We start from the raw sequence: 15,775 nt of genomic DNA on the forward strand, positions 1-15,775 counted from the left end.
TCATTTGTCAAATGGTTAGTGCACTATGATGGTAAAATCATCAAAACAAATGAAGGAGATACTTTTCAAAGCCCCGACCCATTGTTCTTTGAAACAAATTGAGGCCTCATACTTGAAGCCTTAAAAACAAAAATCCACCAATGCCTCTGTCTTCAATCATTGGATCAAGTATGCAATATTTCATTCAGATACCCACAAGTAGTGGGGCACAAAATGTTGAAATTTACAGCAATCCAACTTGTTGACAACGAAGACACAAAAGGTATGATTTCAGTTATTCGTCAAACTGAGATTCTTTAAAACTGTGAATTGTATGCAAACATCGAGTGCAATACAGTTTCCACCCCAAACCCTGAACCAAGACACTTTTGCTTTAAGCCAACCAAAACCAAATATATTTGTACCAAACACATCTTATTTTACCCAACTTATTTTTGCACCATTTCCACCAATTTTTTTTAGTCACAACCATTTGATGTCACTAAGGATCATCCTCACATGTACATTAGTACTCTTGCAGTAGAGTCTTCCTCATCAACCTGACCAAACGAGCATGAGTTCATAGCAGAATCAGGGTTACCTAACGAAGCACTTGGTCCCTTTAGTGAGGACGAAGACAAAAATCTTCATAATCAACCCCAAGAAGAAGACGATGAGGAAGAAGCTCAGTGTATTTCACCAATTACAATTGTACCACCATGCTACATACCACCCCATATGCAAAAATTTGAAGAATCTTATTTTCAAGATTTTGAATACAAGCATAGCTTGGATCGCGAAAAAGTCGAACATCCGGTTGGGACTCTCTTCGAAGGCATGCATTTCCTGACAAACAAGACATACAAAATGCTTTGCAGCAGTATCATATAAGTAAATGATATAACTATAAGACACAACTATCGAACCTCACAAACCTAATTGTGAGGTGCAAGGCATTATACATCTTTGCCTTAAAGTAGTGGGAAATAAGAAGACTCTGTGAACCCCACACACGTTCAAATCCTTCAATCTCATAAGATTATGCAAAGCTATCATATTTGTTGATCAGTAAAAGCATACATAACTTGATCGAAAATGATCCATGAAATCAGTGCCAACCTTAATATCACACATCAAAGGCATTGAAGGATACACCACTGCATACCGCAAAACATGGTTGGTAAAGAAATATGTTATTAAAGACATCTACAACAACTGGGAAAGATCATACCATGATTTATCGAGATTGTTGCAAGCTATGCAACAATTTCTTCTTGGTATGGTGGTGGAGAAGGAAACACTGCTAATGCCACCATAAAAAGTTCAACCAGTAGAGGGTTTCGTCATGTTTCAATATTGCAAGCTCATAGTTTAGGTTGATGAAATATGGTTGTATGGTAAGTACATGAGACCCTCCTTGTGGCAGTCTACAAGATGACAACAATAAAATCCTTCCAATAGTCTATGTTGTCATTGAGAGTGAATCAATGAGAGCATGACTATTTTTCCTCTGAAATCTAAAAAGACATGTCACCTCACAACATGATCTATGTTTAATTTCAGACAGGCACAAGTCAATTAAAAGTGCTTACTCAAGACGTGATAGTGGGTGGACGACACAAAATTATGTGCATGTGTATTGAATTCAACATATTACACAGAATTACAAGAGGAGGTACAAGAACAACCCTATCAAAAAAAATAATTATCAATATGGGAGAGTGTCAAACTTCTTTCTCTTTATATTAAATATCACTTCATTTTGTATTATTCATAATAATGAAATTGTATGTTTATATTTACTCAACATATGTAAAGACAGAGCCTACATTCAATTACTACTACAACATACTAGGGGAGGAAGTAGATGCTAATCGAGCAATTAATTGGCTTAGCGAGATTTTGCGAGAAAAATGAACTTTCGCTTGGGATGGTGGCCAACGATTAGGGCACATGACCACCAATCTTGCTAAGTTGATTAATTTCGTACTCAATAAATTTTCTGATAGGTGCGCTAGTAAAATCCACATATGTAAGGTGCAATGCATTGTTCAACAAAAGAGGGAGAGAAGCCGCAACAATGCTTGCATCTAGCCAAGTTTAAACGATTGTACTAAAGAAGGTCATCGAAGACGCACTTAGAAAGGCAAACACACATTATTTTTGAGTTTGATCGACACGACACACGATTTTTGGTCCAAGAGAAGATAAACCCGAGAGAGGTTTGACCCGCTGGAGATTTTACGACTAGGCTGGATGAAAAGTGGTGTGATTATGACAAATTTCAAAAGTTGGACATGCCTTGTTCTCATGTTGTTATTGCTTGTAAGCATGCTTATCAAGAGTACAAAAGCTACATACGTCCCTTGTACAGGTTGAAAAGTGTCTCTAACATATACAGAGGATTGTTTGGAGAATTGTGCAACGAAGCCTATTAGCTATCGTGTCACGAGCCAATGATCTTCCTCGAACCAGAAAAGAAAATAAGTACTAAGGATCGTCTTATCTCCTCTCGTATCCACATCGAAATGGATGTCTGATAACCGGGTCAACATAAGCGATGTTTCGTATGTCATATCCCAGGTCATTCGACAAAAAATTGCCCTCATTATATAGGCTCAAGCTAACAACGTTGAATGTATGTCATGTTATTTGTATTTGTAAAATTTTGTTGTATTAATTGAAAATTAAATATTTTCGTTCAATTGAACTTGTTGTTATATTTTTAATCTTTTTTTGATTGTTTGCTACATGCTGGTTTTCTTTTTATTATCATTTATACTTTTCCACTTATTTTTAATAAGCTAAATGTTTTTATTAAATTAAAATTTAAAAATAAAATAAAATTAATTTTATCATTAACTTCAATATTTTTCTAATTTAAAAAATGACTTTTAAAATTTTATTCATTGTGAGTCTTTTCTTAGTAATTCAAAACATTTGATATGTATAAATATAATAAGTCATATAATTTCATGGAAAAAAATATTTGAACATTCACAATGTTACTATAAGACATTTAGAGAGAGAGAAAAAAATAATTATAAAAAATATAAATTTTATAAGATTTATGATATAATAACAAAAGAAACATGTTAAAAAAATAAAATATGTTAATAAGTAGGTAAAAAAAATATAAGGATTCACTTTGATCTATAAGTTATAGCTTTTATTTTTGGTTTTGATTTAAGTCTATTTAAAAGTTTAATTCGGTCTATTAATTAATTTAAAGATGTATTTTATATTCAAGTTTTTACATAAGTTTACATAAATTATATTTTTTACAAACTATTATATATAATTTAGTAAACTAAAAAAATTAAAACAAAAAAACTCTTATTTTTTTAAAATTGTAACAAAAAAATAGAAAACAATTTAAAAAAAACAAAAACAAAATTAAAAAAAAACAAAAGGTAACAAAAAATTAGAAAACTATTTAAAAAAAATAAAAAACAACAACATTGAAATAAGTAAAAAGAAAACAAAAAAACAACGCATTCTCAATTGTGTTTTTTTTAAAGCCTTACGACATCGGTTTTAAGAAAATAAAAACACATTAGAAATCGATTTTATAACGCAAAACGAAAAAAAAAAACAGGTGACGAATTGGTTTAGAACAAAACAATTTCTCACCTATAAACAGTATTTTATATCGTGAATATAAATAATAATTAACTTGTATCATTTGAATAATTTTTTTTATTATATGGGTAAAAAATTCATCCAAACCATGAAACTAATATTGAGAAACCAGAAGTATCAATTAATGGAGAATTCAATCCCAATTTTACTTTATTTCCATAAGGAAGAATCAAACTTCTTTTAAAAAAAAAAATTCAATGCTTATGAATTATTTTATACTATTATTTAATCATAAATTATGATTTTAAAATATTTTAAGATAACTATTTTAAAATCATAAATAATAAATTATAATTAGATATTTATGTAATTTTTTTTATACCATCAATATATAGCCATTTTTCTATAAAAAAGAAAGAAATAAAAATCAATCTCTTATCATATACTTACACCTTATGGTTCAAGCTAGATAATCCTAATACAAATGACAAAAAAAATATTACTTGATTTACGCAGTGATTTTAAACTTTTAACTTTAAGTATAGCTTAATGAAGTTCAGTTTTGACTTCCATTGTTTTATTTCTTTATTAATGAGGTTACTTATTATACTGAATAAAAATAATATTAAAACACAGTATATATAAGCTGTGAAAGATCAGAACTAGCAACGAAAGTCCTTTCACTTTCCCTGTCTTTCATTGTTTTGACTGTTTCGAATTCCTGCGCTTGCTTAGGTGCTTCGTCAATGCTTCTTATCGCTTTTCTTCTTCAATTCCCTTCTCAATTCCTCTTCATGCTTCTTTCTGATCTTTGATTTTGGCACAAAACTTACCTTCCTTCATTGCTTGGCGCCTTAACTTCGTGTTCATCTAATGCATTTTTAATTGTTCTACACAAATAAATGTTTTGGAGTTCATTTTTGGTTGATTTGATTGCTTTGTGTTAGCAATTCAGGGAGGAACTGTTGAAGTGGATTGACCCTGCACTGCTCTCAATTTGCTGCCGAAGGAAAGGTTTGATTTTTTAGCTGTATATGCTGCATATTCGTTCTTGTTATGCTTATTTTTTGATAAAATCTCTATGGAGTAGTTTCTATCTTTATTTTACTGTTATCTTCTATTGGGTTCAACCTACCTAGCTCAACATGGTCCCAGTGACATTCAATTGTGAATTCTTGGTGAGCTCCGTACAGAACCTGTTTGTTGTGGGGCTTTTGTTTTCTTGATGTAAAAGGGTTTTTGAATATTTAAAAAAATCCAATTTTGGTTAGTGAAGACCTACCAGACTTGTTTTAATGTAATTCTGTGAGTGATGGGGTGAGTAGTGTGTGCAGTTGAAGGTGGTGTTAGGTTGAGAGGTTATTATGGTTTTAAGCAAAAAGGGTCCTTTGGGTAAATTTGATAGTTTCTTGGCTAACTGGAATTTGCCAATGATTTATAGGGTTGGGATGGGTTGTGGCTTTTCCAAGTACACAGCGTGCTGCACGGGTTCTGAGCAAGATGGTCTGGCTGCTGAGGCTCAGGTTGATGGTGGTAAGTGATTGAATGTGCCTAGTTTCTGTTATTGGTGCTCTGAGAGTGATTGCTGTTTCTGTGTCTATATTTCTTGTTCAGGAAACGAAGACAATGTTGTTGAGGGTGTTGACTTGCCGTGGTTTCATGAATTCACAATTGATCAGCTTAGGAAGGCTACGTCCGGATTTGCCATTGAAAATATAGTTTCTGAACATGGAGAAAAGGCTCCAAATGTGGTTTATAAAGGGAGACTTGATAATCAGATGCGAATTGCTGTCAAACGGTTCAACAGAAATGCCTGGCCAGAAGCGCAGCCATTTTTGGTAAGCATGCATCAGTTTACGTGGTGCCAACACCATGCAGATTTGCTATTTTAAATGTTTGTTATAAGTGCCGGCTTTCTTGTATGTTTATGCTTTTTATAGTGTTGCAATCTCCAGTTGGTTTTACCGAACTTTTTGTTGCTTTTAAAGGAAGAGCCAATTATTATTTTGTTTCATGCACGTCTGTCAATTTTTTTTTGTTGGTTTTACCTCACTCTTTTTCTGCTAAAGAGATGGATCCTATGGGGATTGGGGAGTGGCTGAATCATTTATTAGTTTGTTTTATAGACATGTGTATGTTGTTTTCATGCATTTGTGTTTCTTTATCTAGGATAAATAATTATAGTAGAGTCCAATTCAAATATGTTTTGCACTGTGTAGATTTGTTATTTTAGATGTTTGTGGCTTTCTTGTACGTTTATGCCTTTTATAATGTTGTGATCTCCAATGGGTTTTACTGAACTTTTGTCGCTTTTAACAGCTGAATCAATTATTATTTTGTTTCGTGCACATGTGTCTTTTAAGTATTTTTTTTTGTTGGTTTTACCTCACTCTTTTCCTGCTAAAGACATAGATCCTATGGGGGTTGAGGGAATGGCTGAATCATTATTAGTTTGTTTTATACATGTGTCTTTGTTTTTCGTGCATTTGTTTTTCTTTATCTAGGATAAATAATAATAATTATAATGTGTTCCAATTCAAATGTGTTTTACATGGTTTAATTGCTGTCAAATGGTTTCAACAGGTCAATCTGGTCAGATGTCCAGCAATTTTTTATAAGCATGCATGTGCCAACTCCGTCTAGATTGTTATTTCAAATGTTCATTTTAAGTATCCGTTACAGGCTTTCTTGTGTGTTTCTGCATTTTAATAATGTTGTCAACTTGTTGGTTTACCCTTCTTTCTTTTTTCTGCTTTGAACAGTTGAATTAATTATTATTTTGGGTTGTGCACATGTCTTTTTTTTGGGTTTTACCTCACTCTTGTCCTGTTGAGGACACAGAGATCCTCTGGCGGTTGGGGGTTCTGCAGGATCATGAATTAGTTTGATTTATACATGCTTATGTTCTTTTCACACATTTGCATTTCTTTATCAAGGATAAAAAAAATACAAGATAGTCCGTGCGTTTTATATGGTTTAATTGCTGTTAAATGGTTCAACAGATCAGCCTGGCCAAGATGTCTGGCAGATTTTGGTGGGCTTCCATGTGCCAACTCTGCAGATTTGTAATTTTAAATATTCTTCATTTTAATTATGATGCAATCTCTAATTGGTTTAACCATACTTTTGTGTTTTTAATGGCTGAATTAATTACTATTTTATTTTGTGAATGTTTGTTTTTTGTGCTGGTTTTATCTCACTCTTGTCTGGCTGAGGACACATGGAAATCTTAAGGGATGGTTGGAACAACTGGATGGACTATTAGTTTGTTTTATACACATGTGTATGTTGTTTCGCACATGTGTGTTTCTTTATCTAAGATGGTCCATCTCAAACCTGTTTTACATGGTTTAGTGCCTCCTAACTCATGCATGGCCTAATGACATATATGTTTCTTGTTTCCATAGAATATTTTCTCTTGGTGTGCAACATTTTCATATTTAATAGATATTTTATAAGTAATGTGCTACATCTATCAATATAATTAACTCGTGCTGAAAAATTTGGTGTGCAATTTATGTTAGTTTCACTTGCCAATGATATCTGGCTCAATTAATAGTATTGAACAGTGTTAAGAAAAAGGTCTTGGCTTGGTTTCCTGCTTAGGATCCTTCGTTTGTAAGTTGCATTTGGAGTTAAAGATTCAAACATCTTGGTGATGGATTTTTGTGGCTTTAAGGATTTTCCTTTTCACATGTAGTGCCTGTTAAATATTATCCACCATTTTCACAATTTTTTTCCATGTGGTTAGTGATATAGTTTTCTTCATTCGCTTACACATGCTGTTCAATTTTCATAATTAGCTTGTTAAAGAAACTTCTTTCCTTCCTTCAGGAGGAGGCTCGGGCCGTTGGTCAGCTCAGGAACCAAAGATTGATAAATCTGCTTGGATGTTGTTGTGAAGGTGAAGAAAGGTTACTTGTTGCAGAATATATGCCCAATGATACTTTGACAAAGCATTTATTCCATTGTAAGTGCATAACTAGCAATTAATTCAGTTTGCCTGCATTAGCTTTGGCATTTACTTGTTTGGGTTCTAGGTCAGACTCTTATCCTGAACACAATCTGGTGTTACTAGGAAAGTCCCTTTGTCAGATGATTCTTTTAAATCTGTTTGCCAAGGAGTTTATTACGAAGGAAATTCATTGCTATTGCTCTTTTTGTATTCATTTTTACCAAGTGAACTGTAGCTGTGGTCTTTTGTTGCCACCACTTCTTGCTCTCATTCTCTTAAATATGGTTTGGTGACTTTCTTATAACAACTTTTTACACAATTATTTAGGGGAAACTCAGCCCATGAGATGGGCAATGCGAATGAGGGTTGCTCTGTGCCTTGCCCAAGCTCTAGAGTACTGTACCAGCAAAGGACGTGCACTATATCATGATCTGAATGCCTACAGAGTTCTTTATGATGATGTAAGTTTATTTTCTTCATCTGTGACATGACCTTTATTACTCAAGGTTAAGGTATTGTTGGATGGTGCTCAGAACATGCAGATATGTTAATTGTCTTTTATTCTTATGAAGTGGTATCCAGCACACAATCTAATTGGTGTAATCCTGGAAAGCTTTATTACAGTTGATAAAAATGATATTTTTACAATTGAATTGCTTAAAAATTAATTAATATCATGTAATAGTGACAATTCACTTCCCTTAACAAGTCAACAAGTTAATACTTATTTTGTCATGTCTTCAAATTTTCATACTTCATACTCTGAATTAAGTTAAAATATTAATTTACAATAATTGGAAAGACAGTCAAGATACACTGCACATATATAAATATATTGTTTTCGTAGAATTTGAAATGATATCAGAATCTTAAGAGAACCAAGATATAGAGTTGACCATTGTTCAATATTTCATTGCCGTAGAGTGGGTAAAGGCTAGGATGGATAGTAAGTAGCTATTTACTTGATTAAGAGGCAATGATAGTGGGTGGAGCTGTGGAAGAAACTGCTATAAATTTGCGTGTTCTTAGCCTAAATAGTAAGTGTTGACTGTCCTTTTTCTTTTTTCCCCCCTTGTTATGCAGGACTACAATCCTAGACTTTCATGCTTCGGTCTGATGAAAAATAGTAGGGATGGGAGAAGTTACAGTACAAATTTGGCGTTTACTCCACCTGAATATCTGAGGACAGGTACCTCCTCAAAAAAGATATATTTTTCATCACGAAATCATGTTACTCGATCTTCTATGTCTGTGCTTGGAGATCAAACTTAAGTACCCATGCTTATTAAGAATTTTCAGATATGATAATTGATTTTTCTTCTCTCATAACAGTTCTTCTATTACTCTATTTTCATAAAGTTTTTGTCAACTTAAAATGGTATTAAGCTGTGAAAGTGTGAAACTAAGAAAAGTAGTATGGCTTTCTTATTAATCTGCTCAACTGGAACTTGCTTATGGCATATGTTTTCCTATGGAGAATTATAAATATGATTGGAGTTAATAAGATAATCACGTCATAAAAACTTAAGGCATACGCTTTCCTATGGAGAATTATAAATATGATTAGAGTGGATAATATGATTCTCATCTCTCCCAAATAGAAAAATGAATAGTTTCTATGACGTGATGGTTTAATTATGTTGCTTATTTTATATCATATAATCTCATATCATAATTATACGTATATGATGGCATTGTGTCTGCCCTCCTTTTCCCTTGCCATGCAGGCAGAGTTACTCCAGAGAGTGTAACATATAGCTTTGGGACCCTTTTGCTTGACCTCCTCAGTGGCAAGCATATTCCTCCAAGCCATGTAAGTTCTTGATAAAAAGTTATGCAAAACACGCTTACTGTGACCTGTCCTATAATGTTCACTATCTTAGTCTAATTGAGCTCTTTATTTTGATCAATTTCTTCTTCCCATTGTTCTAGCTATAATCAAGTAAGAAGTACCTGTTAAGAAAAAATTCCCCAAAATTCTTAATTTTGCAGGCCCTTGACCTAATTAGAGACAAGAACCTTCAGATGCTATCAGACTCTTGCTTAGAAGGAGAGCTTACAAATGATGACGGGACTGAATTAGTGCGTCTAGCCTCACGATGTTTGCAATCTGAACCACGAGAGCGTCCTAATCCAAAGTCACTGGTTGCTGCTCTAATACCTCTACAGAAGGATTCTGAGGTTAGCTGGTTTGAAAGTGGTTCAGCATAATTTATTGTCTGAGGCACAAGGATAGCTGGACTTAATACTTTTAAATGAAGATAAACTATAGCAGAATGCTTGAAGAGCTGTACATAAATAATTTAGCTTTTACTGATTTTCTTGCTTTTTTTTCAATGTCATTATAAATAAGGCTATATATATACAAGGATAGCATATAGTTTATATGCAAGATAATCTATGCAAGGATAGCATATAGAAGAATGCTTGAAGACTGGTTTATATTTGCAAGGCATATCTGTCTTAGTAGTTAGTAATCAAATCGCAATTAAAATTCTGGATTGCCAACCTAATTGTTGAATTGTGAATCATATTGAATCATAAGATTCAGAAATCTGATGAAAAATAGCTTGAAATATTTCACATAAAAAGCAAAATTTTAAATGAGACGCTGAAAAACATCTTAATTATAATCTCTAAAAAGCAAAATTCCTAGCCATCACTAAGTATATGAAGCCTTTATTTTAGAGGTATGAAAAAAGGGCAATGGAACAATTTGAAGAACCCAGAATAGAAAATAGAGTAAAAGAGTAATTTTATTTCTTGACATTAATATAACAGCGAGAGAGATTTCTTTTCCAAGGATCTCCCATTCACAAAGGATTTCCCCTTTCTACAATGGATTATGGAGCTAATGCCTAAATCTCAATTGATACAATACAAAGTGCCCCTTCCATCCTTATTCTCTCCTACTTATGTAGTTAATCCCCTTTATCTAATCTAACTGATCCCCTATGACTATCTGTCTCTAATTTATTTTCCCTTCCGACCTTACAATGCAACTCACCCTAAAATTCAACCTTAACCTCAAGGTTGAAATCTGAAAGCTAGAAAACATATAAAATGCTCCTCTAGGCATTATTGTGGCTGCAGGACAATGAACAAGTTTAATGATAGCAATTGAGTAATCATTTATGTTATTCTATGGCCATTTAGACCTATGCTGCTGCAGGAACCATAAGATAATGACTATGGGCACTCTTTGTATGATATAGGCGAATGACCTATAACTTCCAAGTCATCCTGGATGCCGTTCCAAATAAAGTGCATAAAATAAGTGAATGATGCTGTAAAACTCCAGTTTCAGTAGCATGAAAATATAGTAGTGGAATAACCAAATAGTATGCAATCAGTAGTACTCCTTTAGTTCCTTTTTATTTAACTAGGTTTAAATGGTGCACATTTTGTAGGTGCCATAAGCTTCTAAATCTAATGATTACACCAATAAAAAAAGAGCAGTTTGAAATACATGAGAATGTGAAAAAATGAGTTTCTCAACTTAGAGTAACACAACTGAATGATGGATGTGGAACTCGAAAGGACAATCGGACAGGAATGAAAATGGTCATAACTTGCTCATGTAGCAATCAAATATAGTAAAATTGCTAACATGTGTCTCAATTTAGAGTAACATGTGGAACTAAGCAAATTCCTGATGTAAGAATCAAATAGATATGGATGTCTCAACAAAGGATCAGAGAAAAAAACTAAAACTGATGTAATCCAGTGCCAGAGGCTCCTTGCTTTGCATAAGTATGGGGGAGGGTCATTATACATAGCTTTTCCTTGCACATGCAAAGAAGTTATTTCCAAATTTGAACCCATGACCAACCATCACCAAGGCGCAATTTTATCAATGTGCCAGGACTCTGCCTCCAACAAAGGAGTGGAGAATGATCACAAATTGATGATATGACAATCAAATAGAGAGTGAAGTTGCAAACATTATCTTGGCATTTTGTGCTTCAAATTTTATAATTTGTAAATGGATAAATAAATGAGATTATCTAACTTTCTAATTTCTTTGTTGAGAATTGGTGACAGAAATGTAAAAAGAAAAATAATAACGAATTGCTTAGTCATGTGATTTGTATTGGTGATACAAAATTGTTCCATTCATCCATTTATTGTGATTCATCACATGATATTAACTGTTAGCTACTTGAATTGTATTGAACTGTGAGATCTGAATAGTGAATCATAAGATTCTAACACTTGGACCATATTTTTGGTTTGCTGGAATTTTGATTATTGATGTTTTTTTTAATTATTATTTTGTAGGTTCCTTCTCATGTGTTGATGGGTATCCCAGATGGTACAGCTGCTTTTCCCCTTTCACCTCTTGGAGAAGCTTGTCTACGAATGGATCTGACTGCCCTGCATGAGGTGATGGAGAAAATTGGGTATAAAGACGACGAGGGCGCAGCAACTGAGGTTTGTTTTTATATCCAAATTGTAGAACCTGTAATAAATCATTTAAAGCCATTGGTCCTTTATTATTCATTTTTTGTTCAATTTTTTTACCACGTCTTGATTGTGAGTATCGAGGATTATTCATGATCACAAAGCATTTGCCAAACTCAAATGAAAGTTTTATCAAATTAAGCATTTGCCAAACTCAAATGAAAGTTTTATCAAATTACTATACTTCTGATTATACTCCGTGGTAGTGAATGTCGGGCTTTAAAGAAACAAGAGAAAAATATAAAAGTGAAAAAAATGAGAATGTTGAAATGGATGCATGGCTACACAAGAAATGATAAGTTTTAGAATGCGGGTGTTGGCCTAACTCAATCCTGCAAAATCGACTTGTAAGGTGAAGGTTGTCCTCCACTTAAGGCAACTCCCAAAGAGGCAACAACTAAGGTGAGCTAGGGGAGCACATGTAGGTAACTAAACAATGGATCTAGAATAGGCTCTAAGACCATCTTAGAATGTAGGTCTTGGCCTAACACAATCGTACAAAATCGGCTTGTAAGATGAGGTTTGTCTTCCACTTATATACATTACTTTGGCTTTATCACTAATTGATGTGGGACTAAACCACCATCCTTAAGGTTGTGTAATTAAGGAAGCTCCCAAAGAGGTCACAACTAAGGCGGGCTTCGGGGGGACCATAATTAAGGTGGCTTTCCAACAATAAGATGCAATATGATTGTATACGAGGAGATATTAATGTGACACCAATTGAAGAAAAGATGGCGAGCTTGATTAAGGCGGCTCTGACATGTGCAAAGAAGACTACTGGAAGCACCAATGGGGAGAATAGATTGCATTGTTTTTAGTCCTGTAAAAAGGGGAACGAAACCAAGACAAACATTAGAGGAAATTGTTAGGAGGGATCTTATGGTGAATTGTTTATCTTGATTGTGGAGTAAATGGAAGGTCATGTTTGACCCTGGAATAATTCATTGTTTCTTTTGTTATTCATTTTCAGTCTTAGGAATTTGTTGGGTCCTTTGCTTGACACTTTAGTAGTTCAGTTTTAGTGGGAATGAGAAGGGAATATTCTATGCTATACTTGGTCAGCCATATCAGACAACATAAGAGTAGTGCTACATCATGATAATATTTAAAATTTTCACTTATAAACTTTATTTTTTTTTGTTTGCACACCAGTTTACAATATGTTGGTCTAATCTTGAATCTTCTATGTCTTTTCACATTTCTATTATAATGACCTGTTTTTCCATGTAGATTGGCTGAACAGGTTGTCCACTGATTTCTTTATTTTATTTTCCTATCAAGCAGCTTTCATTCCAAATGTGGACGAACCAGATGCAGGAAACGTTGAACTCAAAGAAGAAAGGGGATGCTGCTTTTCGGCACAAGGATTTTAAAACTGCAATTGATAGCTATACGATGGTTAGTAATTCCTGGCTCTTGGTTATATTGAAGAGTGTGACTCAGTTGGACTTTTGGTTCTCCTATTTTCACAATTTCATGAATTTTGTTCCTCTCTCCTCTTTTTTTTTTTTTGTGGATTTAATCCCCACTATTTTAACTGTTTTTGGTCCATCTGTTAACTTAATATCCAATATTTAACAAAAATATTGATGTAGCAGTGCAGTTGAGTGTCATGCCAACATGATTGTGCTGATGTGGCAGTGCATGAGAATGTCACATCAACATTTCTGTTAAATATTGAATGTTGGGTCAACATATTGACCAAAACCTGGCAAATTTGATAACAGGACTGAATCTGTTTGAGATGTTAAATTCATTATATAAGATGTAATTTTCCTTTCTGAACAAGGAAACAAAGTGATAGAATTCAAATATTGGAAAGTTAAAAACTATGTTTAATAACCTTGCAGACTAGATTGTTATACAAAATAAAGACATGTAGTGAATAGTTTTGAAATACATTTTCATTATATAATGAGTTCTGTTTATGAATAGCCTATATTCAAAATATATCATAGATATTGGACCAGTTAGGATGTGTGTGCCACTGATGGTTTCGTTGTGTAATGCAGTTCATTGATGTTGGAACCATGGTTTCTCCAACGGTTTATGTACGTCGTAGTCTATGTTATCTTATGAGCAATATGCCCGACGAAGCACTTAATGATGCAATGCAAGCACAAGTAATATCCCCCGTTTGGTACATTGCGTTTTATTTACAAGCTGTTGCTCTTTTAGCCCTGGGCAAGGAGAATGATGCCCAAGTGGCACTTAAAGAGGGTTCTTCACTGGAAACTAAAAAGAACACAAATTAGTTGAGTTCGTTGACCAAACCTTGCTTTCTTGTTCTTGAAGATAACTTACATAGAACATGTGCTGGTTTCTCAATGTTGCAAGGGGCTCCAGTTCCTTATCGGACAAATTGTATTGCATGGAATAGAGTGGTTTATTATACTTGTGCATGACTGGTTCCATTGGTTGCCTAGAAGCATTCTTTTGCACAGACTAGAGTCACCAAAGTTATACAATATGTATTTGCACTAGGGTTCTCTTTTTGTTGTTTAGTCAGCTATGTTAGTATAAAGGTCATGGGAAGGATTTGAGAAACTTTTGAGAGAGTTGTGTTTGTAAAGGTTCACTTGTCAGTGCATGTCACCATTTGTTGGGTAAACAGCAGATGCTGTTGTTGTGCTTGTAATTTAATGTACAGAACAATTGGTTATGGCTACTGCGTCGACATGAAATAGGTTGTTTCTGTATGTTGTATTGATATTGATTTTGCATATAATAAATTCTTTTAATCTTTTCTGTGCTATAATCTCTCCATTGCCTCAAATCCTTTGATCGCGTGGACTTGGCTGAGTTTACCTGATAAAAATAACACGTGTCTTCATTTGTAATAATCTTTTCATTTCTTATTTTTAATAGATTTTTAATTCTTTCAAGTTTCAACCTCATCAAATTTTTGAATTCTATTATGTTTCTCAATGAATAAGTTGTAAGCTTTAATATATTTTCAAGACGGATTTGGATTTTAATATCCAATAGGATGAAGATGAGATTAGGTTCAACAAAACTTATATAAGTGCTAAATTGTATGAGCTGATTTTGTTAGACTTGTCAAGTGATTCATTCAGGATATGTAAAGAAATTTTCATACCACACGGTGTTTTTCAACAAAAATTAATACGACCACCCCTTAATCTAGCTATTTATGTATCTATTTCCAATACGATTAGATTTTGATAGGAGGGATTTAAATCTAATTAATTAAAACATGTCCTCTATATATCCTCCTGTGTGGAACTATGCCCCAGGACATCGGACATCCGATTTCATAATGCATGTTTCCTCTGACTACTTTTTATAATACATGTTGCCGAGCAATATGCATTGTAATTTCAACCATCAAACTCATGTGAGGAAACATTCATATGTTAGGTGATCAGCACTTAGGATAGCTAACAGTCAAAGTTCCATAGTCTAACCTATAAATAAATATCTAAAAAATAATTAAGTATAACTTATAAAAAGGTTATAAAAAGGGCCCAACCGGGTTCGAACCGGTGACCTCTTGATCTGCAGTCAAATGCTCTACCACTGAGCTATGGACCCATTTGATATTAAGTGCAAATTCTAAACAATACATACTATTTATTCAATTGTTTATTGTGAAAATCTACATGCATTAATAAGTTCGACTCCCAATTATGTAAATTTCTGTTTAAATAATAATTAATTTTGGGGTTTTAATAATCTACTTGCTAAATTTTGTATGAATTTGAAACTGATAAAGAGAATAGTTAAAATTTCTGTATATGATTAATTTTCCACTAATAATAATGTAAGTGG

General features: G+C 33.5%; 1 protein-coding gene and 1 non-coding gene across 3 annotated transcripts; one reads left to right on the top strand and one right to left on the bottom strand.

Moving 5' to 3' along the window:
- The first annotated feature begins 4,210 nt into the window (after positions 1-4,210).
- On the top strand, positions 4,211-14,682 carry LOC100797107 (serine/threonine-protein kinase BSK7). Of its 2 annotated transcripts, none has more exons than XM_006580528.3 (12): positions 4,211-4,296; positions 4,517-4,575; positions 5,003-5,094; positions 5,176-5,399; positions 7,396-7,531; positions 7,844-7,977; positions 8,600-8,705; positions 9,244-9,329; positions 9,509-9,697; positions 11,798-11,950; positions 13,268-13,381; positions 13,996-14,682. In XM_006580528.3, exons 3-12 carry the CDS (start codon positions 5,010-5,012, stop codon positions 14,236-14,238), a joined length of 1,470 nt encoding a protein of 489 aa, XP_006580591.1. In that variant the 5' UTR covers positions 4,211-4,296; positions 4,517-4,575; positions 5,003-5,009; the 3' UTR covers positions 14,239-14,682. The 2 variants fall into 2 exon arrangements, with proteins under 2 accessions (XP_006580591.1, XP_003525398.1); XM_003525350.4 differs by having other exon boundaries at positions 4,229-4,296; positions 4,509-4,575.
- A 784-nt stretch (positions 14,683-15,466) lies between these two features.
- TRNAC-GCA (transfer RNA cysteine (anticodon GCA)) lies at positions 15,467-15,538 on the bottom strand. Its single transcript has one exon. It is a non-coding gene; the product is annotated as a tRNA-Cys (tRNA).
- Positions 15,539-15,775: the final 237 nt, after the last annotated feature.

The sequence above is a fragment of the Glycine max genome, chromosome 5 (assembly GCF_000004515.6).
Source record: "Glycine max cultivar Williams 82 chromosome 5, Glycine_max_v4.0, whole genome shotgun sequence".
Taxonomy (NCBI): Eukaryota; Viridiplantae; Streptophyta; class Magnoliopsida; order Fabales; family Fabaceae; genus Glycine; species Glycine max.